Here is a 27,997-nt window from a genome sequence, read left to right as displayed (position 1 = left end):
CTGAAGCTTCAGAGGCCAGTTTGTTGTACGTGGAATATGGTGATAGTTTAATTGGACATATCATTTTGGAATACTATGCAAGTTGCATTCCATTTCCATAAAAAAAAAAAAATTGTATTATTAACTAATCCTTTCTCATACCTTGCAATTTAGTTACATTGTGACAGACTCCCATATACCAGTGTTCCTTTAGGGTAAGTTTGGATAGATTTATATGTTAAAGCAAAAAACTGTACCAATTTTCCCTAGAGCTTGTATATTTTTTTTCTTCTTCCTCACAAAGGACTGCACAGAAAGAGGACCGAATTCCCATAGCTGAAGAATACTGGGAGCTCAAACAAGTGAAAGCAAAACTTAGATTACTGGAAGTTCTCGTCAACAAAAGGGGAGCTGCACAGACTATGTGAGAATAATTCCCTGCTTCATTAATTTTTGGAACGGCTGAGATGTTTGCATTGACAAATGTTTTATATGTAAATTGATTGTGCCATACAGACACTACGATGCACTTTAATAACACTGGTTGAGAAGGCAGCAAGAAATTCAATGGTTGCCAAGCAAGAGATTACACTTAAGTTGTTTGTGTCTGCCTAATTTAAGTAGCTAGGTATTTATTGTGCAGTGATATAAAAATGGTAGAAACAGAACTGCTAAGTGTTCTTTATAATAGCGGTCTTCATTCATACATGTATAAATACAGCCCTTTTATTTTTATTTATTTAAGGGGAAAAACAAAGTATTTCTGAAATATAGGGTTTCCTCGTTACTGTGTCATTAGCTTTTAACAAGTTTTGTAAACTTAATCTCCTGCTGCGGAGGATTTCAGGTTATTTGCATCCCTTTTTGAAACCCTCTCTCCAAAAAAAAAAAAAAGATTTATGTGGACAGTGGTAAATGGATATTTGAAAGGCTATCTTCCTGTAATCAGTGAACCTCTCTGTGATACTTCACTGGCAAACTGCTGTATCGCCCCATGGTTCACTTAAAATCCTAATATTCTGACTATACCGCTGTGAAATGCATGGCAAACAGCATAAATGCAGAGCTTCAAATTTTTTCAAAAATCTTTTTTCAGATTGCTAAATGACTAAATCTTCATATTTTACTGTTTAATTTTTAATCTAGAATGAATCTGTAATATGGTATTTTGATTACCATATTACATTACCGTATTTTGAATACAGCAATAAGTATAATACATTGAGTCTGCTACTGAAGATAGTTTAATTAAATAAGTGTTCTCTGTTTGCAATTCTAATTACAAGCTTTAATAAAAAGAGTTAATCTGCAAAATGAAAACATCTGTTAAAATATTGAGAAACCACAGTTGCATCCAGTGTCTGCATGCCAGTAAATTCAACACCCTAAACTATTGTGCTTTAATCATTGGATAATTGCTATGTAGAATTTAATGCTTTTCTTGTTTGTTTGTTTTTTGTGCAATTACCTAGATAACAGTAAAATCAGTCTTTTACATTTGATAAATTGATTTCAGGCTACCTTGTCAATGTTCACTTTTTGGAAGTGATCCCTGCACACTTCCTGCAACACTGTGTGGTTTTTCTTAAACTTGAGAAATTACTGATTCCATTAATGGCATACAGTGCTACGATCTTACATCCTTGATATTGTATTTCTGGTTTCTAAGATTTCTGTACATCAGTAACAAAATAAATATTTTTCTATCACATTTATTATGTTTAAAACACAGTATATGGATTTGGTTAGCTAGAATAAATAACATGTAACACTGTTGAACAACATGTTGGAAGTGCTGACATGTAGTTTTTTCAATATTAAAGTCATGCTGCAAGTACAACGTATCATGCTTTTAAAAAAATTATCCAGTAATTTTATTTTATCACAAGATAAAATGGATATGCATTTAGAAGCTGTTACTGTTGCTTTTCTAAAGCAGTTTCAAATCGGTTTGTGTTACTTTTGGCAAATCAATACATCACAGTTCTAAAACAGTAGAAAGTGTGTGTTAAGCATCACAGCCAGTGGGGAGAAAAGCATTGTTATTGTTTTGACTTGGCAGCGACTTCACAAATACCTCAGAAAAGAACAAGGAACACGAACAAATCTATTCAGGACATAAAAATAAACCCTTTTAAAAAAAAAAAAACTGTTTGGTAAAGCTGCATATGCATGCTTCTGAGACAGTCTGCAGAAATGGAACACTTAAAAGGGGTAAGACAATCTGAGAGGGTGTGTTTTTTTTTGTTTTTTTTTTCTCCACATGAACAGCATGTACATATTAACGTCCAACACTGATGTTGCAGATCTTGCAGCTCGGGTCTTTCTTTGCATTCACTGTGGACAAGCTCCTTAGCTGGTGACCACTAATCTCAGCGACTGTTCCAAGGGAAAGATCTAGGGGATCAGTGTAGATCACCTCCAAAATGACATCCTGGGCGTGGTGAAATACCAGCCTGCCGTCCTTGTCCTCGGTGCAGGTCAGAAACTTGTTGTCTGCAATATTTAACTGAGGGAGGCGCTGTTTGCAAAACTCATCGCCTGGCGAACCAGAGGGGGCGAGAACAAGGATGACATAGTGGTAGGCTGTGTACATACAGTACAAGTCACCGAAGTAAAGGTTAGTCTTTTGGTTAAAAAGTATTTCAGCCTGGACCTCAAATCGGTATCTTCCATATGGCGAGTCTTGCGGTGCCTTCCCAGTGTTAAACTCGGTATTGCAGCTGAAGAAGATGCCTTCCAGTTTGCCACTGATTGGAGAGCCGTGGCTCCCACTGTTATCCTTTACTGACGGCATCATTTTATTCCCTTGTTGCAATCTGAAACACAAATATTTATTTCAGTATTCCAGTACAATTACATTAAACAAACTACTACATCATTTTTAAAAATACAGTATTTTAATGTCTAGTTTTGATCCATTATATGAATATCAATAAAATACAGGTATATCAAATTCTTGTTTTCAGCCAAATAAAAGCTCTGGGTTGCGTATTATTAGGGCGTGAGTTTATTTTTAGTTTTATAGAGATACCCCGAAATCTTTTTTATTCCTCTGGGCTTTCGCTTTTTATGTACTGTATGAAATTACTGTTTTCGGTAACTTTTCAAAATGCTTGGGCATTTTTTTCCGGTCACCAATATGTATAGTAACTCAACAGTACTTGCACTTAAGTTGTACCTTCTTTCCTTTGCTGTGTTCCACAATGAAATCCCTATGGTCACGGGCACATTCTTCAGGGGTTTTTGTGTGTAGGCATTTTTTTACATTTTGCCACAATTAGCTGTTTTTTGTTAAGTTCTCACTATGCAACTGTAATATATCTTTAAATCCCGCAAACAAGCCTTGGTTTCTAACTGTAATCTCATTTTAAGTCTTGCAAGCAAAGTCAGCAATAGAAATGTAGGAATTTGCTGCCACTCGGTAGTTAAGGTGGGTTTAAAGCATTCAGAACAAATCAGTGATAGATCTTGTATTGGAGGTAAAACCTAAAATCAAAAGCCCTAATTATTGTGTACTGAATGTCAACTAAATGTTCCTGCCACGAGATGTCGCTATTGTGCATCATCTTAAGGTGGGACAATACAGCGCCAATACATGTATAATTGGTTGATCACTTATTTTATCTCTGTCTCTTCCGATCAATGGTTATTGCATATTTAGACTGTAAAATGTAATAACAGAGCCATGAGACAATTGCTTTAAACCATTAGACGTACTCTATAAATATTAACTGAATTTTCAGTCCGTCATTATTCATTCAAGTCACGCACAATGCTGAAGCACATCTTGCTAACTTTTGATGTCTTGGTATCTAAATAATACTTGAATTCTGTTTGAAATTATTTGGCTGCCTTTTCTGCGTTTGCATTTAAACGTTTCCAGAGATGCTAGTCTCACAGCAGTTTTGGAGGACTTTTTTTGTGATTTGAATGACAAGATACATCTGAAGATATGTTTAAAAAAGATCCATCATTTAATCACGTACTTGATCTGTCTTTACATTTTTATAATCCATTTAAATCGGATCAGTGCAAAACCTCTATTTTCTAGGCAATATTACTAGAGTAATGTCATCCATATTTTAAATTGCTTTCTAAAACCAAGCTATTCTGTTTTGCTCAATTAAGTGAAGTTGTAAGTGCACTTACAAAAAAAAAATGAATTCAGTACTCTTTGTAAGAAAATACTATAATACTGAGAAAGCCCCGATACCTAACATGTCAGTTTAAAACCACACATTCTGGAATAAGTTTGACTGTCACTGCAATATAAACACCAGTACTTACCTGGCTTTATCAAAATATTCTTTATGCTGGTTTCGATAAAACAGTGAAAATTTCAGCATTCGCCCTGCAATCACTTCAGCTTTCTCTAACAACTGTGTCAGATGCACTGGAGAGTAATCTGAAAAACAGTATTTTATTAAAGCTTTTAGAAAAGATACAGTACTTGTCTCTGAAGGATTATGATATAATGTAGGATTAAATGGAATATTGATCATTGTGAGCTGCATTGCAAAATATCACCATGAACCAAATTAGAAACCTATTTGTATACCTCCACTGTTGGCTTAAAAAAAAAAAAGTTTTAGTTTTATTCATAAAACAAGGCGTTATAAAGCAAACCTTAAATTTGGCAAATCTGCTGTTTTGGAGAAGTGCTCTGTCACAGTGAAACCTACAGAGATTACTTAGTAGGCAAGTGTGTGTGTGTAATATATATATATATATATATATAATCTATCTATATCTCACAGCAGGGAGAGTATTGCAAGTTATAGTTCACAACTTGATTGCTACCCCTTTGCTAGATTCTGGATCTGCTTGAACCAAAGCATTGCTTTATATTTGACTGGTTCAGATTAAATTTGCATGATTGAATTAATGGTTTTGTGGTGTTTTTTTTATAGCAATTAATAATTCATTCCTCACAAAAGAAAACATTTTATTTTGCATTGATTTCTATTGAAACAGTCTAAACAATTGTCATTTAATGCAGATATTTTAACCTCACCAGCAGTGCAGAACTCAATAATTTCACTCCATTCAGACACAGCGTAATCCCCATCGCTCTGCTTCGAGGCAGTCTGAACAGCAACTGTGTATTCGGTTCGAGGGCTCAGGAACCAGTGGCCCCTCACAGTCATGGGTAGAGGCACTGCTTTGGCCACCAGTTTTGTTGGAACATCCTAGAAATACAGAATCTCAGTCTCAGTTTAAAATCAATACATTATTTAAGCAGGGTGTTTAAGCATTGTTCTGCTTGAAATTATTTACATTTTTTTAATTTGTATTATCTGAAAAAGTGTGTTATATGCAGTACATACTTCTGTGTAAATGGACTGTCCGTTACAGTAAGTGTTATGCAAACTGCATACCAGATTCTGTGTTATGTAACATACAAAAGCTGCATCTCCATTTATTATATGTATTTGGGCAAGACGGTAATTTGATCAGTTGACCCATATCCAAAACTGTACAAATTAATGATGTCTTGACGGTCTCAAACGTAATGCCGATATTTATTCAAAACAATTTGAACAACTTGCAATCTAGTCAAATTAATGCAGTACCATTCTTTCTGCTCACGGTGGTCCTGCAACCTACTCAGTGTTATGTGAGGTGCTTCTAACCTTTTGCCCATGATTTCTTTCAATTGCCCAATGGGTGGCTACTCGACTAACGGGTAATAACTAATTGCCACTCCAGTCATACATCTTCAAAGCCAGGAATGCAATGTGCATTCATCTTCGATTGTTAAACAAATATAGAAGATCCCACTCCTTTACAAAGCAGAATTCTTCTCCTTAATATATTTCTAAAAGTGCAGTCTTGAACTGACAAAGTTTATATGTTCTCTCATTTTAGACTATTGGTGCTGAAATTATATATATATATATATATGTGTGTGTGTGTGTGTGTGTAATACTTTTCAATTAAATTTTTTTACTGTTATCTAATTTCTTAAGAAATATCTATTCAGAGCTGAAACCACTTCTCCTGGGGCAATATAGGAGTATTGCTTTGTGCACTAAAGCCCTATAGCTGTCTTTTTGTTTAATTTTATATTTAAAAAAAAACAAAAAATGTTTGAGTCTGCTTTTAAAAATGTCTACAATGATGATGCAAATAGATGTGTATTTTGTGGGCAACCATTTATTCTAACCCTGGGGTGGCTTTTAAGGATGCAAAGCAGTGTGGGAAACCTTACTTTGGGGTAGAAATAAAACAGGATGTCTAATAGAATGTCAGACATGACACAGACGGCAATACCAAAAAATACTGTTTGTTTTTATGCTCAATTAAGCTAACTGTCCACCAAGCAATATACTCTGCATATAATTATGACATGAATCAATGCCACATGTTGAGTACATTTTGTATTACATAATGAAAGATACCTTATGTTTAAACTTGTTTGAATTCTTGTTCTCCTTCTTGTTAAGGTCAATGAAGTAGTGTGTGATGCGCTCCTTGGACTTCGGGTCCATGTCCCAGGAGATCTTAAAGGAGTCGCATGTGATGTTATTTATCTTGATGTTTTGTGGAACTGGAAGCTCCTCCATCTCTGCAATCCCACTATCTTGAGATTTATGGCCTGTACAACACACAAGTTTTTTTGTTATTATAATGACAAATCCATCATTAGCTTTCCACGTTTCAGCATGCCATAGGTCTCCCGGGTGTAATGGAGCACTTTTTTCCTTTAAGTTTGATACAATGAATAAAAGATGTTGTGAACTCTGCAGCAATTTGTCAGTTCTAAAAATGCTACTGTATCCACAAACCATGATGAATGACACTATTTGATTTATTGTGCTTAAATTTATAAACGGATGATGCTGTGCAGTCTGTAAATATGGCAACATCTGCAGTACTGTGGCTGAAACTTAATTTAATGCATTTCATTATTATTCTAAATCAAATTAATGAATGCTAGAGAATAATTGTACTAGTATAAAACACAATCACTGGGGAATTTACAAAGCAACAAAAACCACTAATATTTAACATTTTGCACTAGGCTTAAAAGAATACCAAAGCATTCAAAATCGGGTCACGGCCACAGGCCTCCGACACCTGTAACACTGCACCGACTGTATGGGCGAATCCTAATTTCAGTCTGTGTTTTTTCACAGAAAAATGCAAAACAGTTTTGACAGGCAAGCCCACCGAAAGGCAGTGGAGCCGTGACCAGAAGATGCGAAACGTCAAGGGTTTTCTTAGGATCTTGCTTTTTTTTTTTTTTTTTTTTGTTCTAACCTTGGCTTGAGGCAGCAAGACGGTGACTGTTTTAATAGCCTATTGCATTTCTTCACTTTTTTCCTGGTTCAAATGAAAATTATTCCATTACTCCAGCTTCACAAGACTGGGTCTAACACTGCTGAATAGAGTAGAAACCAGAATCTCCACAGCAGAAAGTGGAGTTGCTGTGACGGAATAAAATCACTACACTACAGCAAGTCAGAAAAGGTGTAGTCTCTACAAATGTACTATTACACTTTATTGAAACAATGTAAAAACAGTAGAAGGTATTGCACCAGGCACTTAAGATACAGAAACATATTAGGAAGATCTCCCTTAAAACAGAAGAATTTTCTACATAGGGCACTGTATGATACTGTAAAAATTCAAGACAGTGTAATAAGAAATAAAACTAACCCTTGCAATTTGTTTTTTTTTTAAATAAAAAATGGAAAAACCTAGAGCTTGCACTCAAAGGCAAAGCACAAAATGTGTGGAAATGATAACTGAATAGTCTCCATAGCAACAAACCACAGGTCTAATGTATCTGCCATTTTAGAAGCACTTTCCAGTTACAGATTTGTATTGTGGCTAATTTTAGTATCGTCAGAATACTACCCTGTTCCAGAAGGCAACACATATGGTCTACTGTTTTGTGTGGCAGCATGGTGTGTGTATAATACTAATTTGAAACAGGAGGTATCATGTACCATTTGTCTCTAGAAAGTGGTAGAGATTCAGTTCTTCTGCAGTTTTAACAAACAGTGCTTGTTCCTTTATTAAAATTCTCTTTTTTTTTTTTTTTAAAAAAGGGTATTTTGTTTAATATTTATTGAAATCTAATCTATACAACATCTAATACTCATTTTCCAATTTTGTATGTCACATCTTGAATAATAGGTGAACACCACAAAATGTGGGCAAATACTTGCTTTTAAAAATGCAGCATAACAAGGAAACTTATAGCTGTTTTTTGATTGCCATTCTTCCATTGTATAACACTTCATCTTCCAAAACCAAATGTTTGTCTTATTACAAAATAAACAAAACAGAAAAGCAGTTTTTTTTTGTTACTTTTACAATAAAAACGCAATAATGTAGGCCTATCTATTGCGGACAGGGCATTTCACAGGTATTTGAACAATTACCTTACATAAGTAAACCAGATGGCAGGAATATGGAATATGTTATTGATACCACCTCTTTCTGCAGTAAAAGTTTATGCAGCTAGGCTCTGTACATTAATAGGGAAGAAACTGTATTTGAGTGTGTTATGAACAGGACTCTCATTGCAAGTCACACACGAAATAGCAGTCAGTTATTTATTACCAAATGTATCAACAAATATATTCTGGACATGTTTTGTTCATGTAAATGTAGCACTTTCTATGGAAGTTATCTGCCAACATGAGCTTTCTAGTCTGTAATCTAAAAGTAGGCTATATACTTAGACATATTGGAGCAATTCATCCATAACAAGATTTACGATTCTCCACTCTACACAAATGCAATTTGTAAAGGACTGCCACAACTACACTGATAAGTAGTATTTAAAAAAAAATAAAAAAAAATAAAAAATCTGAGCACCAGATTTGATCATCATATCTCAGGGATCAAGGGTAAGTTACCTACCTTATGGGCTAATACCACTGGTCAGAAATCAAGATAGTGTATCGTTTTCTGCACAACCCATACTGTATGCATGACACGAAATATACTGCATTGGGATTCTAAAGTAAAAACATTATTCAGCATAGAATGGCAACTCAGTAAAGGCATACAGTACAATAACTCGTCTTTATCATTCATTAGTTGAAATGCAGAGTTTGGTTGCCAGTTTTAACTATTGCATACCTACAGTAAGGTTAGAAGAAACTCAATCCACGAAGTGGAGAGCTTTCAGATTCTGGTATATGCTCAGACAATGCTGTACTGTATCTCAAGAACAACAATGAAATGCCTTGCATAATACTCCTTAATGCTGGCATTAATGCCACTCAGCCTGAGGAAAAGCTTTATGGCTCACTGGTGTTTAGAAGCAACAGCAATACAGAACACACCGAATACCTATATTGAGTTTTCATCATCCATAACTTAATAAAAAAAAATCTGGAGTACAGTATATCAGTAGGAAACAAAGTCATTGATATGTCATAGCATTAAATGAGGCATTACAGTACACAACACAAACGTGTTTAGCCGACTAACCATAACATAAAGACATCTAAACTAAAGAATGCTTGTAGTAGACATTTGACATAGCCTACAATCTTTTTTTTGTCAATTTGAAAATGCTATACTGTGAATCATCAATTAAAAGGAGGTTGTCACATTTAGTTTTGCCCACACGGGTTTGTTATTTTAAATTGCTTAGTGGCAATGACGTTCAATATTCACAATAGTTGTTCATGACACATGGAAGCCTATCATTTTTAATCAAAATCCCTGAGCTGCAAGACATTAACAGGACTGAATCTAGATTTGCTTTGCAAATAAACAAAGTTGTACTAGTAAAGTACAAGCCTAAATAGGGAAACAGGCCTGCCTTTTTGTGCCATACAAATGAGTACTATACAAATACCTAGAATGTAAGAAGAGCGTTTCTTCAAACCAATACTGGAAATGATCACAGACAACATGACTGTATATTTTGCTTCTGACTCAAAATCCCTGAGCTGCAAGACATTAACAGGACTGAATCTAGATTTGCTTTGCAAATAAACACCCTCAGGTCACTTAAATCTCTGGATCCTCAGTAAACTTAATCCATAGGAAAACATACAAGGTTTTCTAAGACTGACTGACAGTTCAAATTCTAATGTTATGTTTCTACATTAGTCTTCTGTAAATACAGAATGCAGTACACTGGCAATACATAGCACATGCATTCATAAATTACAGGATTCTGAAGAACTGTGGCCTCCTCAAGCAGCCGATGAACACTGCACAAATCATTGCAGTGCAAATACAACAAAATGTCTTTGTTCAAAAGAAAAGAGCAGTTTAGTATTTTATACTATATTGGATTCTTTTAAATACAAGATTATTCAAAAAGAAATACAAGGAAATAACTTTAACATGTATAAATCAAACCGTCATCACAAATTAGACTGCTGCATTTCTTGCAACAACTAAACATACAGCATATAAAAAGAACAGACTCAAATATACACTGTCAAAATGTTAACTTTAAAAGTGGCTATTTTCATCTACTGTGAATAATTTCAAAGCTGCAGCAGCTAATTCTGCTACCCAAAAGAAACAGAAATACTACTAGGATGAAAAGGCAATCAACTGTAAGAAAATGTCACAGGGTCATTTTTAAATACGTAGACAAAGTCAGAAAACAGCTCATGCGAAACATGCTTGTCCTTTTCCTATCCCAGTTAACAGATACGATCGTCTGACCCTTTTGTCTCAGCACACCTGAGTGCAAATATATTCCCTATTACTGTAGCTTTGCCTTTTTACTGGACAGGAGCCCTAACCATGTGAGATATACACATGTGATTTGCTAAACTCCAGGCAGTATGTCCCGTTACTAACTAATTCAACAACCTGCTACAGTACCATTGCGTTTTATTTAACATGTACCTTTGTCACAAACAAGCAACACAGCATTGACTGCAGTAACATGGCACACCAAAGCCTGAGGATAAAAAAGAGGATTTAACAAGCGAAGATGCCAATTTGGTGAAAATCTGCTTTTCAGAAATTGACTGATCTAGCAGAGGAGAGAAGCCGACCTTATTTGAAGCATAGCGAGACCCAAGCAGTGATCCATGCAGAAGAGAGGTATTCCTTGTTGCTTCTGTATTTATAACCCGCACCGCCCTTGCATAACAGTATACTGTAGTATTGTTCTCTGGCTGCATACTTTCAAATTCTAACACATGTTTAGCTTTTGTTTGACAACCCCAGTAGAACTTCACATGCACAGCTGTGCTTATCTCATCAGCCAAAGCTGTAAACAGTCAGTATTGTTAAAACCACAGTTTTAAAAGAAAAATTAATGTTACCCACTGAAATGTTCATTTACTATACACCTCGTTACTTGTTTTTTCTTAAACAAGATGTGTTTACAGTTCCAGTGACAGAGCAATTCAGAGAATTCCATTCTTATAAACCATTATCAATTGTTTTTAACTGCAACACCAAAGGAAACAGAATGTTAATTTATTTAAAAAAAAACATTTTAAGATCTTCAAGAAAGATGCTTTTATAGTGTGGAAATCTAACGTTCATCTTTAAGGCTGCAGTCCATTCCTTTGTTTCAGTAGCATACCAAGGAGTAGGCCCTACTTAACTGTAAGTCCCTTTTCTTACAACCAAATGAAATAAAAATATAATAAATAATAATAATAATAATAATAATAATAATAATAATAATAACAACAACTACTATGTTGAATTTATAAAGCGCCTTCCAAGAGATCAAGGCGCTATACAATAGTAACAATACAACAAAGCCAGCAAAACAAAAATAAAATGAACACCAACACAATTACAAGAAAGTAAAAAAAAATAATTTAAAAAGCTTTACTATAAAAGTACGTCCTTTGGCGAGATTTAAAAACATCAAGAGAAGGGGGCCTCTATTACAATGAGTGGCAGTGAGTTCCATAGGCGTGGGGCATATCAAGAAAAAGCTTAACATTCTCTTCAAAACAATGATGTCATCTCTAAAAAATCCCACTGCAAAGGCAAACTACAAAACCATGCAACACAAGGACATCTGTAGAATGAAACACTGAGCAACACAGATGAGCACATTCAGAGAGCTCAACAAGGATTCTATTTAAAAAAAATTGCAGAATGCTAAACATCTCCCCCAAAAAATGCATAATATTAAGATCTTTAAAAGACCTTAATATTATGTAAGATAGAGAGAATTATCTTTGGTACAATATTAAAGAGCAGTTCTTACCAGCACAATCAAAACTGCAGTGACAGCCAAAATCTCTAAAAAGGTCTAGTGTACTGTGTTTCTGATGAATCTATTATAGAACATCCAGCCAGCATAATAGAACTGTTTAATTCTCTGAACTATATGCCAGACAACACAGCCAGAGAAATCCAGGCTTGAATGAAATCCTGCCGCATTGGAAAGGCTAACCAACACTTCATAATTAAAGAAATGCAAGGGCTCACTTGGACATTTGCTACATGCAGTCTTTTTTGTACACTTACACTTTGAAAACTGAACATTTGACTGTAGTAAAACACATCGAGTCTCTTTGTACTCGAATAAACATTTTGCAGACAGAACACACATACACAAAAAAAAATAAAAAAAAATCTACAGGAGATGCACATGCTAGCTGAAACCTCACCAGGTATAAAGAATCAAGCTGGCACTGCAGATGGACTTCCAAATCCTTTTTATATACTTGTGTGGATGACCTCCATTAAAAATCTGGTCATGCTTTCACTTGTCTATAAATCAATCTCTAATGGTACCACCTCAGCTGCAAGGCTCCAGCCACCTCCCACCGCAGCAGGTCTGCTGCAAGCTGTATTGTGCAAGCGTGAGTATCTTGCAGGCTGCAAGCTCCATCCATCAATCAAGCCCTGAAGACTGAACAATGAACTGTTCACCAGCAAGCATTTTACTTTGACACAAACCCAACTATTTTGTGCAATGTTAAATACAGTAGGGTATTTCTAACAAGAGAACTACTGCAGTACGTACTTGTTTATTTCAATTTTTTCTTCAGTCCTTCAATACCCCTATTTTATTGTTTTAATACTCAGATAAATGTTATGTATAAATCCAACATTAAGTCTCATATTCCTAGAGTTGTACAGAACAAAAACTAATATTAGCTACATATTTACCAATGCATTATTCTAAAATTTTGTGATACGCCTTTGTCTTATTTTCCCATAATTCTTTTTTTTTTTTAATAAGATATATTTTATTGTATTAAAACTAGTATAGGGCTACAATTAATGAACTGCATAAAGTCAATTAGAATCTCTAATTTTACACAATTCAATAAAATGCTTCTCTACCACAGAAGGCACGGACATGTCATTCAATTGAACAATACAGACTCACAAAGATAACCTCAGTACTGACGATATAAAATGGAATGCACGTTCAATTTACGCTTTACAATCCTCACGTCTGATTACCAATATGCGCTATTTTAAGTTTTACAGTACCTCCGGATTTATAGTTGTCGTTTTACACATGTAAGCATGACGAACATTAAAAAACAGTTATGTTCAGCCAGACTAAATTAGACTCTATCAGACAGCAAACAGTGTGCTAGTAAAGTACAAGCCTAAATAGGGAAACAGGCCTGCCTTTTTGTGCCATACAAATGAGTACTATACAAATACCTAGAACGTAAGAAGAGCGTTTCTTCAAACCAATACTGGAAATGATCACAGACAACATGACTGTATATTTTGCTTCTGACTCAAGAAAACTCAAGACAAAGAGGCTTGTGTATGAAATAATAATGTTACATAAGAAACCTTTTTTTTTTTTTTTTTTTCATTTCAAATGCATTATAAAATTAGGTACTTTTTGCAGGAGCCAACATCCACACGGTATATTAGCAAGCTAAAATCGAAATGTTCACTTACAAATTGTAACCTTTAAAAGTAAGACTGTATGCATATTAAATATTAAATTAATTATGCATAACATTTACACCATCAGGAGAGTTGACACAATATTAGAAAAGCAAATTACAAAAAAACCCTACCAACTTCGAACTAAAATTTACTGCAACACTGACTAATCTGTTCACTCACCAAACCAAGCAATACAAATTGGTTGTGCATAGAATCCAAATGTGCCAGTCAAGCTAGTTTTCAATGTGCTGAACTCTGACTTTTTAAAAGAGATGTGTATTTAGAACTACAGTATCTAAAAAACATTACATCCTGCTCTAAAATGCCAACAATCTACCGTATTGTTACTTCATGAATACAAACACAGTAATTGAAATGCACTACGTGTCCAATTTTAACTGTCGAAGGCAGATTTCCAGTTTTCTTGAACCAACATGATTAAAATAAAGCTGGAATTTAAACAGCATTTACTGGAAGATTCAATGGAAACACGATTGGTTGTGTTTGACAGGTTCCCAGTGGTCCTGCTTCAACACAAACTAATACACTGAGCTTCCTGTGCTCTGGCATTTGCAACTATATCCCTTTTGTCACAGCAATCAAATCAGATCACCGTCCTTACAAATTGTGAGCTGGGTCACTGCTTGCTATAATATCACAATGTCTGCAGTTTATGTGTCATAATTCATTTCTGTATGACCCGCCCTGCCCTTTCCCCAAGAGCTAGCACTATCTGTCTAGCACTATATCCATATGCAGTGTACGCGTTACTGTATTTTAATATGTTGGATTTAGATGAGAGAAAAGGTGCCAGTTGCACCAAACATTGACAAATATGTCACGTTTGACCTTGATGAGGCAGAACCACAACCAAATCCAAGTGTTCACTAAGTCAGACTGAATATAAATTTGCAAGGCAAATGTGGAGATGGACAGATGTTTTGTTTGAAAGTTGCACTTTGACTAAATCAGACAAAACCCTTTGGAAATCTGGACTTTGCATACTGTTCATAAGCACCACAAAAGCTGCTTAATAGCACAAGCCAAATTCATTACATTAAAATCAATATATATATATATATATATATATATATATATATATATATAAACAAATCTTAGTCTCCCCTTATTTTGATTCCTGTAGAAACGTCTCCCAAAATGTGTTATGGTTTTGGGTTCTTGTGTATCAAAGAACAAAAAAGCAGTAAAAATGTAATAACTGGCTGTTTCCCCACTGTTTGTTTATATATTTTTTTTATTACAACAATTTCAACTCTGAGAACAGAACTTATTCTCTCTCTCTTTTTCAAGTTGGTTATGGTATTATTGCTTACAATTTTTTGCAATACGGTTTTAAGGTAATATATATGAAAGTAATGGTGTAGAATAGCAATGATTTTGCAAAGAAAATACAAAATTATTATTTCATTGACATCTTATATAATACACATATTTTTCCTTGCAATTCAAATAACATATTGGTTAACTAAACTATACAACACCAGATCTTTACTGTGACATTGGAAGGATCATCCTTACTGCTTCACTGAACTCTATGATGCCTTAAATTTTACCTTAATTTTGACCTATTTTTACCTTAAGTTGACCTACACCCACTAAAGAAAAATAGTGCAATTATTGCTTGTTATTTAATTATTATCTTGTTGGTTGGAAGGGCAAACGAAAGGGCTTCAGACCAATAGGAACGCCAACAAAATGGGGCCAGTAAGTGAATTAACCCTTGTCCTCCTTACCGTGGGCAATATATGTCAGAAAGCATATTGAAGTATAGTGAAATGTACAATTGCAAATCTCAAGTCAGATCAAGAAATGTATACATCTTTAAACACACAATCTGGAATGACAAGAATATTGGAGAAAACATGTCCATCACCAGAATACGGAGGAACGCAGTAATCAAGACCACCTGCTTTGATTAACAGTCTTAATACGGAGAAAGCAATTACATTTTCAAATGCGTCTTGTGCTACCGTAATCCCAAATGTAAAATCCTTCACATTATTAAAAGACGATATGTCAGCTGAGTTCAGAGCAATTTATGAAAATAGAATCCCAGCAGGGAAAACCAGAACATAGTTCTTCATCAAGAATTTGGTTTAGTGTCTTTAAGGGTTTAAAACAAGCTAGTGTGACCAACTATTTTTTTTCAAAACAAGTTATTTCCATAGGCACACCCAAAAAATGAGATTATAAAATAAATTGGAAACTGCATAATACAACTGTGTGACACCTTCCTACAAATTTATGTTAGTTTCCTAAGTGTTGCTGTTTTTAAATGTAATACAGAACCCTAATTTCGGTTAGGAATATAGAAAGCTATAATGGATTCAAAATAACGACATCAACAGTCTGACGTGACGTCACATTTTTTGTGTCTAGATAAACAAATATGTATTTACATTGGACAAGCATCAGATAACTACAGCTGGGACTAATATTTGAATATTCTAACCAACAGAAATCAGCTTTAATTATTTTAACAACAGACATTATTTAAGCCCGGTTAAACCAAATTCACAAATTAAAATATTCAATGATATGGTCTAGCGTGTGGATGAAAGTCAATTCAGAATTACTTTCTATTGCAGGTGTAGCCAACTTAGTGCTGACATTATTCAACATAACAATAATAATAATAATAATAATAATAATAATAATAACAACAACAACAACGCAGACTTTTAATATATAGAACAACTGTAATATAGCAATGTGACATATAAAACACTTTGCGTCTTTGTGTTTCTGTGCATTGTCCATTAAAAAAATCAGCGTGAATTAGTTTACCACTGGTCTTTTCAGCAAGAGGCTTCAGTCTGTTATTATTATACTTGTACTTTCTGGAGACTCATGTTGTGATAACCAACAGAGAAGCAACCTGTATCTTTCAGATGGTAAGACAAATTAAAATAACAAAACACAGAACCTCCCCCAGAAAAAAGACAGTGTTAAAAGGAAAGCAATTGCTTTTGTTGAATAATACTTGTGTCAGCACATTTCACCTATCTCTCCTAAGTCAGACAAAAGATGCAACGCATTAAAATTAACAGTAGAACATATTGTTTCTGTTGGGAATTAATTGGAAGAAACAATGATATAATCTGATGTTTACTATGGAAACATTCAGCAAGTGGCAAAGCAATATCTGAGTGAATCACAGGATCAATTATGAATCAATTATGAATGTTCCTGTACTTTTTAAGTGGTACTGTACTTTAACACACCTTTGTCATACAACCCCTTTTATAAATTGTGTAGGCAAATAATGATACAATTCCAGGTAATCCTTACCAATAACAAAATCCATGAATTTATACGATTTCTAATTATTTGTTAAAAAGGCCACCCCTTGGCATATAGAAGCTATATATCCCTAAAATCACTAAAATGCCAGAACACCCCTGCTTTTTCATTTACCATTAAACCAGCAACTTGCATCAAATCTTTTAACAAAAAAAAAAAGAAAATCAAAATCAAATGAAATACATTTGTGGAGGAGTTTCTTTTTTTCTGTTTTGGTCAACAGAAGTACATTTTTTAACCTTTTGAACCCTATCTCTGTCCTTACAACCTCTACTCCAAGTCAGTTTTTGCCAATGCCTTCGTCAGTGTTATGGTGAACACTAATGAAGGAATTGTCCAAACCACCATAGTATTTGATTAAGGAAGGAATATCCACTAAAAAGGGCTTTTGCCTACCACAGAAAACATGACAATGTGCATTAGCAATGCATTTCTCATATGTAGATCTATTACCAGTTTTGGGGAAATGCTTTGTAAAACAAAGCAATTGTGGGCGTTTTGTATACCAGCCATTATGTGCCGCGAATACAAATTCAGATGAATCCTACAAGTTACAAGCGTCACAAGATTTTTCTTGGAAAAATGCTTCCAAGAAAACCGTCAATCTACTGAGTCAATCTACATTTGGTGGTTGTTAAAACAGGGATTAAAATATTATTATTTTCTATACTGGCACCTGGTTTCCCATATTAACTGTCTCATTTTCCTGTAATATTCCAAATTTATAATTCCAATTCAAAATCCCCAATGATTCCAAATATACATTACTGTCCTAAAATGCACAACACAGCTCCTCTCACTTGCATGTCTAAAAGGAAGCTGTAATCATTGTTTAAAAACTTTCCAAAAGGCAACATTTTCACAATGTCTGTTAATGAACAAGAAAGGGTTGCTTTCCCAGAAATGCACAACGTCCCATTTACATTCACACATACACAAACCAGTTGCTCATTATTAGTTTTGTTACATTCTGGTTTTAACAGTCTGGCTGTATTTTAAAACAGCTAGGAATTATTTAATATTAGCACATCACAATACAAGATATAAATCCACTCCAGTGTTCCAAGAATAACTGAAACCATAGCCATGTTTAACCTCACACGCCAAAGGAAAAGAATCACATCATAGATAATACTAACCCAGTGGGTTACAGAGCTTTGAGAAGCATGGCTTTGCTTGATTAGACAGGCGTGAGAAACACACGCTGTGTGTAAAATGATGCTGTCAGAATTAGCATCCCAAAAACAATATGCTGGACGATTGTAGGCAAATTCTAACCAGGATTTGCAAATACAGTAAAATGCAATGTTTTACATATGGCCCGCCTTTAGTGGGGTACTTAATATTATACTACAATTACAATAAATAAATGGCACCCCCCATCATACTTCAAAATACAAATACTCCAAAGTATGTGACATAGATCTAACACCCTATTTTCTGCAAAAATAAAGCATTTTTAGAATATGTTGTGAGCTACTAAGTAATCTGAACGTTTTGAAGTACGGTATTCCCATTTCAGCGCCAGTTTTCCAGCCAGCTGCAGATGAATTCAGTTTTAAATGCTGTGTTATGCAAGTGAGATAAAAAGAAAGTAATCTAATGCTTTAATACATAGAAGGATACATTTTTTGTTTTGAATTCATGCAACTTAAAGTCAAGCTTTCATGAATTATACAATGTTTTAAAATTGTGTGACAAGGTAAATTAATAATAATTAAAAAAAAATCACCTGCCAAAATACAGGCAATAGGGTGTAGGTCCACCATGTGCAGTCAACAGCGATTGATTCAACGTGACGAGTGTTTAAATTGTTCTACAGGCATACATGACCATTCTTTAAAGGATTACTGCCTCCAGTTCATTCAGGGAAGGGTGTGAAATCTGCAGCATAGTCTGAATCATCATTTATGAGATTGTTACTTGTGAAACATGGGGAATGTGTGCTGCCTTGGCTACAGAAGCACCTACTGTACCACCAGCTGTCTACCAAAGTTGCAACAGGGAGATGCAGCATTTATATTATTACAGAATGCATTTGCATAACAAATGAATTCAGTCAACAGAGAAAAAATTCATTCATTACACAGAAGAGTGTGCCACATGTCACAGATATTTCTACTGGTTTGCATAACCCCTGCAAATATAGGTATACATATAACACATTTTCCAAAATCCTTATTTGCTTAAGTTTATTATATAATTTACTACCTGTGAGCTGCTGGGTTTTTTTGAGAAGCTAATATAAAATGTACTAAACCTCTCAGCAGTATAGACTTCATCACAAAGTACTTATAAAAGACTTGTCCATTTTGTAAAAGAAATAAAAAAAATATTGAAACAAATGTCTATTTCTACTCTATAATTCCTTGCTGTATGTTTATTCTATTCTTGTATAATTTTTCCTTCTGTGCATTATACTTCATCAGAAAGCAGACGATGTTGGCTTCCTAGTTTGTTTGCATCCCCTAACACAGTCTTCCACCACGTCAAGCTGAACTAAACAGGCATTCTCTTTGTACCTACAGCAGCTGGAGGTTATTGATGACATCTTAACTAAGTGTAAAACCTAATGTTCAAATTGTGGGACACTAAAGCTTTAAATATTAGAACCCACTGGCAAAAAAAAACGTTAGTATGAGCTTTATAAATTACATTTCTTAAGTTGTTGGTTTTTTGTTAAGTCATCCCTTGTATTCATTAGTGGTGCTTCCCTGCAGCAATCATGGCAGATGGCAGTCCCTACTCCGGCCACAGCTGGACTCAGATCTATACAGCATTCATCACGCCAGGGTTGTCAGCCAAGAACATTACAGAAGAGAAAGTGAGGGCTTATGAATAGCGCTTGGTACCATGAACTGTTTGCTATTTATTAAAAGCTGACTGCGTGCACCCAATCTTTCACTGAAGCATAGCTGTTTCCCCCTTTGTCAAATAATTTCTAAAAGCTGTAAAAAGAATAATCTTTGTAAAAAGAAACTAAAATAAAACAAACAAATAAAATTCACAAATGGAATGAAATGCTTCAGACAGATGGAAAATGTTATTCAAATTCAGTAGGCAAATGCAGATCAACTAAGGGTCAGTGACTTGTTTAACAAATGATCCTTTGTTTTGTACTGAAAATAAACTGCTTGACTAGAATGGAGTCTAAGGGCATTTTCACATTGAAAGGACATGTCTGCTGGGCACCGGGTAGTACAAAGGGTGTGTACCAGTCAGTGAAACCACCAGCATTAGAGGCAATGATTCATACATTTTAGCATTCCAGGCAGAAGAGTACTGGGAGGATAAGAGGCTGATGTGTCGCAGGTTGTTTTTTTTTTTTTTTAATGGAAATAATGGAACAGATGCAAAGACAGAACACTGAAGCGGGTCTGCAGAGCCACCACTCATGCATGGCAACTGACCTTCAGCTCGATTCTTGGCTCTTCAGCACCACCAAAATGCACAGAACAGTAACACACACCATCGTGCAAGCGATACAAAACTTGAGCATTGTGCATTGAGTCTTTTGAAATACAGTTTTTCAATAATACAAGTGAATATGACACACTGATTGAAGCTCTGCTACTGTAAATATTATTGTTCACAGTTTTAGGCTCATAAAAAAGCAACATTCAAAACATCAATTGCACTGTAATTTCAAATGGTAATACATGGTTAATTAGCATGAAAATATTGCACATTCTTCAGAATAGATGCAGAAATCATTTTGGGTGAGGTTAGGGAGCTCAGAACTTACTTGGTGAGATCCTGTGCTGGGTGCAGTGTAGCACATTCATGCTTTGCGTGTGTGGAATTGGGTAGACACTGTAATTTTGATTTTTTTCAGATACCTCCTTTGGGATTTATTCAAGGACCACTGGTTAAGATGAAACGGGATTTTGGAAGACAGTTCAGCGATAGGGGTAGTGTATATATAAAACAGTAATAGTAGCTATATTTAAACGTTGGCCCGTGCTAAAAAAAAAAAAAAAGTCTTCTATTTTAAGATCTAAAAGAGTTGGGATTTCACAATGGGTAGGGAAGCTGAAGCACTGGTTAGAAAATTGCAGCACCCCTTTCTGATTCTACCGTGTGTGTTAATTGATTATACCACACAAAAACTTGAACTTTTTGCAGTGCCCACTGTACTGCAGTAGTCATGTGCTTTTTGCAAAAAGATGTTAGATGAGACTTGCAAAAAAAAAAAAAAAAAATTAAACCAAGCACAGTTATAAATCATACATATATAACTAACCTACAGTTGGGGGGAATGCAAGCTCATGCCATATGATGAAACACTGTTCCAATACAAGGACCAGATACAATCTGTAAATCTGCCCCTCCGTTCAATATTGCTACACCGGAGCAATATCTTTAGTATTGATTAATTGTTGTGTATTTTATAATTCTTATTACTGATTACTTTATGAAATGTTGGTAGTTCTTCCTTGCCAGGATTGGACCCCACTGAAATAAGGCAAATATGTGTAGTCCGATGGGTACTTTACTTGATAAATTAAACGCTAAACGCAAATGAAAGCGATTGTTTAAGTAACCGGCTTTGTTATTTTTGCCGCAATAAAATAAATACCTTATTACGGCCAACTGTGTTGGGTGTGGAGCCTCCCTGCACGCTTTCCATTCATGGGTGCAGCCATCTTTAGTATGGGCCTTCATATGAAATAAAATGTACCCCTATCTCAGAGGCGCTTGAAATAACCAATATATAATGTTCGTTCATTTACGGTTATATTTATTCGCGTTGCATGTTTTGCTTAAAGACACCTATTTATGTTTGAAAACCCAGGCGTGGTGTCTAGCACTGTAAAAACTACCGTATTGAAGAATAAATTTCCATATCGTCTAATTGCTTTTTTTTTTTTTAAGTGGAGACCCTTCAAACGCCGCAGAATTCCTTTGTCATTTTAGGATTTAAAAGTTCTCTTTTGTATCACTCTTCACACGACAACACCGCAGTCTCACCGCTGAATCAGCACTTTAGTATGCCACGACATAACTGTTTAATAATATGCATATTTATCGCTATCGGTCCAGCAGAATTCTCCCCTCATTACAATCACTGTCAGGCATTCTCGAACATTCCTTTTTAGACCTCTAACCTCACCTGCATACGCAAGAACGATCAAATTCATCACAGAATAGATGGTGAGCGTTTTTTTTTTTTTTTAAATGTCTGGGTCTGTGTCCATGGTGCTGAAACACAAACAGCCTTTGTGTATACAAAATGAGTAGCTGATTTTGTTTTTAAAATACTGTTAATATAAAGAAAGTCAATACGTTTTGATCCACCTATTAAAAACAGACAAGTGTTATTTAGTATTTCAATGTTATAGATATACAATAAACACTTTACACAGAAATGACCAAAACCACCCAAGTAAAAACTGAGTTTAATGTAATGCACTGAGGGGAAAAACAAAAACAACAAAAAAAAAAGGATTACCCCGGCATAATACAATGGACATACAAACAAAACGGACCCACACTGTACTATCAACTGCACATATGGAACTGTCGAGTAATTCGATCACTTGCACTAAAGCCATAAATTATAAGATTTTTTTTTTCTTTCTAATTATTTTTTTTAATTGCTACACTTTATATTATTTTAAACAATTGCATCAATAGAAAAAGAGTAGACACGTCGTATTTTTTTTCTTGACACACAACCATCGACTGAATATGCACGGAATTCAAATATCAAGCCGTGTTGACTGTAGCGAGCCCTGTTCTATTCTGCGGTCGACCTTACCTTCTCTGTCACAAAGCTGAATCGCCTCCAAGCTGAGATTCTTGATCATGTTGTCACAAGGACTCGTCGGGCTGCTTATGCTATGTCCCAGACGTGGCACCTCCATTTTCTATAGGAATAGGTTTGTCGCTTTCTTCCGGTCGATGGCACTATGCTGCACTGAAAGGTTAGCCTTCACCTTGAATAGAGACAGAGTCCACTTAAGCGCTTTTTTTCGGGTTCTTTTTCTGGTTTGGTTAAAGCAGCGTCAGCAGCTCGTCACGAGCAACACACTGCTGATTTGTCACTGCAACATGAGAGACAGGAACAGAAAAAAAAAATCGTGTATGTCTTTTAATGTGCAAATACTGTAGTTTACTAGCATTTCTGACACTGATTGTGTTACTTAAATACCGGTATTTATATTTCTTATTTATCCCCTTACACCTTTACACCTGCAAGTGTTTATACTGCCCCGCGACTTAACATGCAGAGGGATTAACATCTAATGAACAGTGTTTTATGTAATTAGAGTACGCTGCTTTTCTATTTAAATCTTAATTAAATCTTAATAGAATTTTTTTTTTTTCCTCGAATCACTGGACTTCTGTCATCAAGTTATTTACAGTTGTCTTATTCATTTCCTGTATACATTTGTGAAAAACGAATTTACCGCCTTGTTTTTGCATTTACGTTGCTAACATTTAGGTGAAACAATCCAGCGAATCACCCCACACTTCAGGTGACCGGTCTTAGTTTGCAGAGCGCGTATTCATATATGCCTTGATGAAATGGGGATTGTTTTTTTTGTTTGTTTGTTTTAATTCCGGTTTATTTCATTGTTTGATTTATCGTTTATTCATTTTGAATGAAAAACGTGGCCATTCCCCAGAAAAACAAACAAACAAACAAAAAACACATTTGGCTGTTCTTTGTGAAATATCAGTATTTTGTTCAGAATTACCTGCCAGTGTCCGCTGTCTTGACCATCCTGAATGAAACTGGGGGATATGCAGCTTCTACATATTTATAAAACACAATTTGCATACATATCCACTCGGTCTTGTGAGGTACATACAACCCGTGGTTTCAGTCTCATTTCTAATTATTTTTTTGTCCACTAGCTTTTCCTGCTTTTACTTTAACCGTTTCCTTTTTTTAAAAAAATTTATTTTAAATAAATACATTTTTATTTATGTAGACGTTTATTTCTCACTCCGGGTATCAATTAGCCAGCACTGCAAGAATGCAACAGCTGTCAGAATCTGTTTTGTAATAGCGCAAGGGGAGCCTCAGGCAACTGCACAATTGATACAGAGTGAAAAAAAAAAAAAAAATAGCTTGGACAGCACATCTGGAAACCCCTGTCTGCCTTGAAATTTTTGCTTGGGAGAGACCTTGCTGATGCAGTATAATTACCTTGTGTCTTGTTGCTGTGCTCAGTCTTGCCATGGTGTATAACTTTTGACAGTAAACTGTCTTCAGCAACCTCACCTTGTTAGCTGAGTTTGGCTGTTCCTCACCGAGTTTTATTCCTCCTACACAGCTGTTTCTGTTTCAGTTAATGATTGTGTTTCAACTTACATATTGAATTGATGATCATTAGCACCTGTTTGGTATAATTGTTTAATCACACGCCTGACTATATGCCTACAAAATCCCTGATTTTGTGCAAGTGTACCTATAAGAATTGATGCTGTTTTGATGTCAAAGGGTGGTCACACCAAATATGGATTTGATTTAGATTTTTCTGTTCACTCACTTTGCATTAAGTTACTTGATAAATATAATCTATTAACATGTCTATTTTTGAAAGCATTCTTATATATATATATATATATATATATATATATATATATATATATATATATATATATATATATATATATATATTATGGAGGGATACTGTAAATGTTAGAGATGGACAGGCGTGTGAAAGCAAAATATAGGGACTCCACAATTATCTTCAAACAGGAATGTATAGGGATATATCACTGGAGGAAGTTATTTTTTAAAAGTACAAAGTGTTTGCTTCAAAGAATTATTAAGTAACTTAAAAAAGGGAAATTAAAAAAAATATGTACACCAAAAATGACGAATAAGCTATTTATCAGTGTGATACGTAAAAGGAGCATCCAGGTTCCAGAGGGAAATTCTAAAAAGGAGATCTGAATCATACACTGTTTTTAAAAGAACTATAATGGCTGTCTGTGAAATATGTTGGTCTGCTGCCAGAGTAACTTACAGCAGCTGGATGTTGAGATTCAAACTAGGACGACAAGGGCACAGAATCTACGCATATAAATCACTATTTCTGTACTATCTTGTTCTTAAATGTGCAATTTACCAAGCAGTACAATACTCTACTTTGCTTTTTATAAGTCTGCCTGGTAGACTGCAATAGCATTAGGGATGGTCTGGTGCAGAACTTTGTTGTAACATTTACTGTACAGTGTACAGTATGTCCTGTTAACTCATTCTTACTTTAGCATATCAAATAGGAGCTACCCACCATTATAGCCTGTTACATTATTACTGGTTCCCCTGATATTGTGCTGAGAATCTTAGTTTTTTGGCCAATTCAGAATATGCAAATATTTCAACTGCAACACTGTGGATAAATGCTGCATTCTAGTATCTTTGTTGTAGGTGTACAATAATTGCAGCCACACCATTGGAACGAGCTTGAACTAGGGATGTGATGTGGTAGCAGTGCTAGATAATGTAGTTAGTGCTAATAAGAGGTAAGGACATTTATTTTAATACCTAGGTTAACATTCCTTTAAAGGGAAAGGGATTTTAGTTTAGGACAGTATGGCGTCTCATTTATTACAATCCTTTTGGCAATAGGGATAAACATTCCAAGACTTGTAATTACATTCTCAGACAGGTTTAAATTGTAGCAACATCTTACCTCTGCAAAGTCCTAAAATGATCAGCTAATCAAATGTCTTTACTAAAGGGTAGTGCGCTGTGGTTCTGCAGGAGAGTTACTGTTCTGTACAATAATGGGGTAAAAGTGCTCTCTTCAGATTTGTGCCAGTGAGTGGATTTGATTTGATATGCTAATCAGTGTCCTTGACCCTGCTGTGTCATCCTGAAGAGGTTATTTTGTGTGTGTGTGTGCAGCCCAGATATGAAATTACACATTGAAATAGTGGTATTATACACAGATATTGTTCATCTACAATATATGGTATAATAAAAGATTATCCAAATCAAACCACCAACATAAAGTAAACCATGTATAATGAACATATCATTTAGGCTACATATGGAAATTGCAATTTGAGTTACAAATCCTTTGTCATTTTTCACATAGGCACTTGAACTGCTCTGCACTTACACTTACTTCATTATTTAATATTTGTTGTTAATGTCTGGATTTCCTTCCTCACAATCACACAACTGTGTGTGAAGTACATGTAGTAAATATTACTACAGTGTATTTCATTTTTTTTAAAAACAGTATTTACAGCACATGAAACAAGCAAGATTACACAATGGATAAACACTTTATTCATCTTTTATATCAGAATAAAATTCACAGTGGCAACACAAGTTCGAATTTACAACACAAAAGACAATATTTTATCCTATTAGTTTTTTGACAATATATATTATATATATTTTTGTTCAAAGCCTTTCGGGAAGGTAATATATTGCGGAACACATACAACATGTTGTAGAAGTACACAGTGTGAATTGGACAATGGTTACTGAGGTGATACTCCACTAGTAACACATTGTTGTAACACGCATATATATATATATATATATTCAGATTGATAAGATTTTTTGTATTATTGGTACAAGTGGTTGTTTTGCTTTTACCCGCTTTTGAACTTTGCTTTTAGTTGGTAGGAGCTAAAAATTGCATGAGCAAACAGGGGCAGATCAACAGAAATCACTGGGACTCAGCTGCACATTTTCCAGTGGCATTTGTTCACTTATGCATGAAGGTCTCTGTGGATGTTTCTAGGAAAGTTGCTGTTTCAAACCGATTACTAATAACAGGCGTGGCGGTGGAGATAGTGGAGTGTGATGCCATTGCTGTGGGGCATGCACAGTAGATTAAAAAACAATTCTTATTCTTGCAGGGATTCAGATTAACATAAATGTGACCGAGTGGAGACATATGGATGTTGTAACTTGAGACAGTTTTGCAGGAAAGCTCTTTTGTGCAATCTTGGATACAGGAACTTTTTGTGACCACTGTGACAAACTGACTTATATTTTACAGAATACAAGGAATACATTGGTTTTTCTCTGTCACTCAAGTTTAACAGTGTGGAGGCTGGGTACAAACCGGTGACCACAAGCAAGAGACCTAACCACTATGCAAAAGGTCCATCTGCAGATGTGTTTACAGAGCTTTTAACCTTCTCACAGAGAGGGGTCAGAAGGTGCAACGGCAGTTTATCACACAACACTGCCTGTTACATGAGAGCAAACTACAGTTTGTGTGTGTGTGTTACGAAATGCAGGTGTTCCTGGAAATCTGGTGGACATGGATGACACTTCAGAGCACCCTCCAGAATTTGCATGAACGTTTGCATCAAGAAACTTTAAAATCTGTTTGACTGAACTGCTGTTGCTTTTGTAAGCCTGCAGCATTATTTATGAGATTCTGTGACCTACATTTTCACCTGTAATTTTTTATTCAGAACATTGTGCTGTACACTAATTAATGGTAACCTGCACGTACAGCATGTAGCAAAGTATGAAATTCAACCAGACCACATTGACACTGAAACATGTGGTAAAAACAGCAACATGCAGTATATTTAGCAACACTTACAGGTTTGGAGCTCTAAATTTCGATCTTCCTTTGCGTTTCTTTGGCGATGGACCATCTCTCCTACATGCTCAGCCCGAGGAATACCCATCTCCTGCAGACACTGAAATAAATAACAATAAATAATAGGAAAGAATGTGATACTGTACAGGCACCATCATAAATTAACTCAATTATTTTTATGTTTATTCATGCAAAGTGAATCTATTACCATTACTGCTTTTAAATAGAGCCTTCTAATATGCATCGTGCCAATACTGCATGAGTAACGCAGTGTCTCATGAGAAGCTAAAAAGAGGTGAACTTTAGCCACCACAAGC

The 27,997-nt window shown here is 35.2% G+C and overlaps 2 protein-coding genes across 5 annotated transcripts in view; one reads left to right on the top strand and one right to left on the bottom strand.

The window, feature by feature from the left end:
* LOC121325998 (protein FAM13C-like) overlaps nt 1-9,237 on the top strand; it is a 48,482-nt gene extending 39,245 nt beyond the window's left edge. Inside the window, exons 21-22 of one of the 3 annotated variants that reach the window (XM_041269125.1) lie at nt 284-403; nt 7,122-9,237. In XM_041269125.1, the coding sequence (XP_041125059.1) occupies nt 284-403; nt 7,122-7,176 (175 nt within the window). In that variant the 3' untranslated portion in view covers nt 7,177-9,237. Of the gene's footprint in view, nt 1-283; nt 2,129-7,121 lie in introns of those variants that run through there. The other 2 variants (XM_041269123.1, XM_041269124.1) reach the window with 2 other exon arrangements.
* Nucleotides 2,045-23,147, bottom strand: phyhiplb (phytanoyl-CoA 2-hydroxylase interacting protein-like b). 2 transcript variants are annotated; one of them, XM_041269126.1, is made up of 5 exons: nt 22,901-23,147; nt 6,384-6,580; nt 4,997-5,171; nt 4,270-4,387; nt 2,045-2,798 (listed from the first exon to the last, which is right to left on the bottom strand). In XM_041269126.1, exons 1-5 carry the CDS (start codon nt 23,004-23,006, stop codon nt 2,261-2,263), a joined length of 1,134 nt encoding a protein of 377 aa, XP_041125060.1. In that variant the 5' UTR covers nt 23,007-23,147; the 3' UTR covers nt 2,045-2,260. The 2 variants fall into 2 exon arrangements, with proteins under 2 accessions (XP_041125060.1, XP_041125061.1); XM_041269127.1 differs by lacking the exon at nt 22,901-23,147 and adding an exon at nt 10,974-11,067.
* Between the last annotated feature and the right edge of the window lie 4,850 nt (nt 23,148-27,997).

The sequence above is a fragment of the Polyodon spathula genome, chromosome 13, assembly GCF_017654505.1.
Source record: "Polyodon spathula isolate WHYD16114869_AA chromosome 13, ASM1765450v1, whole genome shotgun sequence".
Taxonomy (NCBI): Eukaryota; Metazoa; Chordata; class Actinopteri; order Acipenseriformes; family Polyodontidae; genus Polyodon; species Polyodon spathula.
The sequence above is the reverse complement of the archived record's forward strand: the minus strand, read 5'-3'. Positions and strand labels throughout refer to the sequence as shown.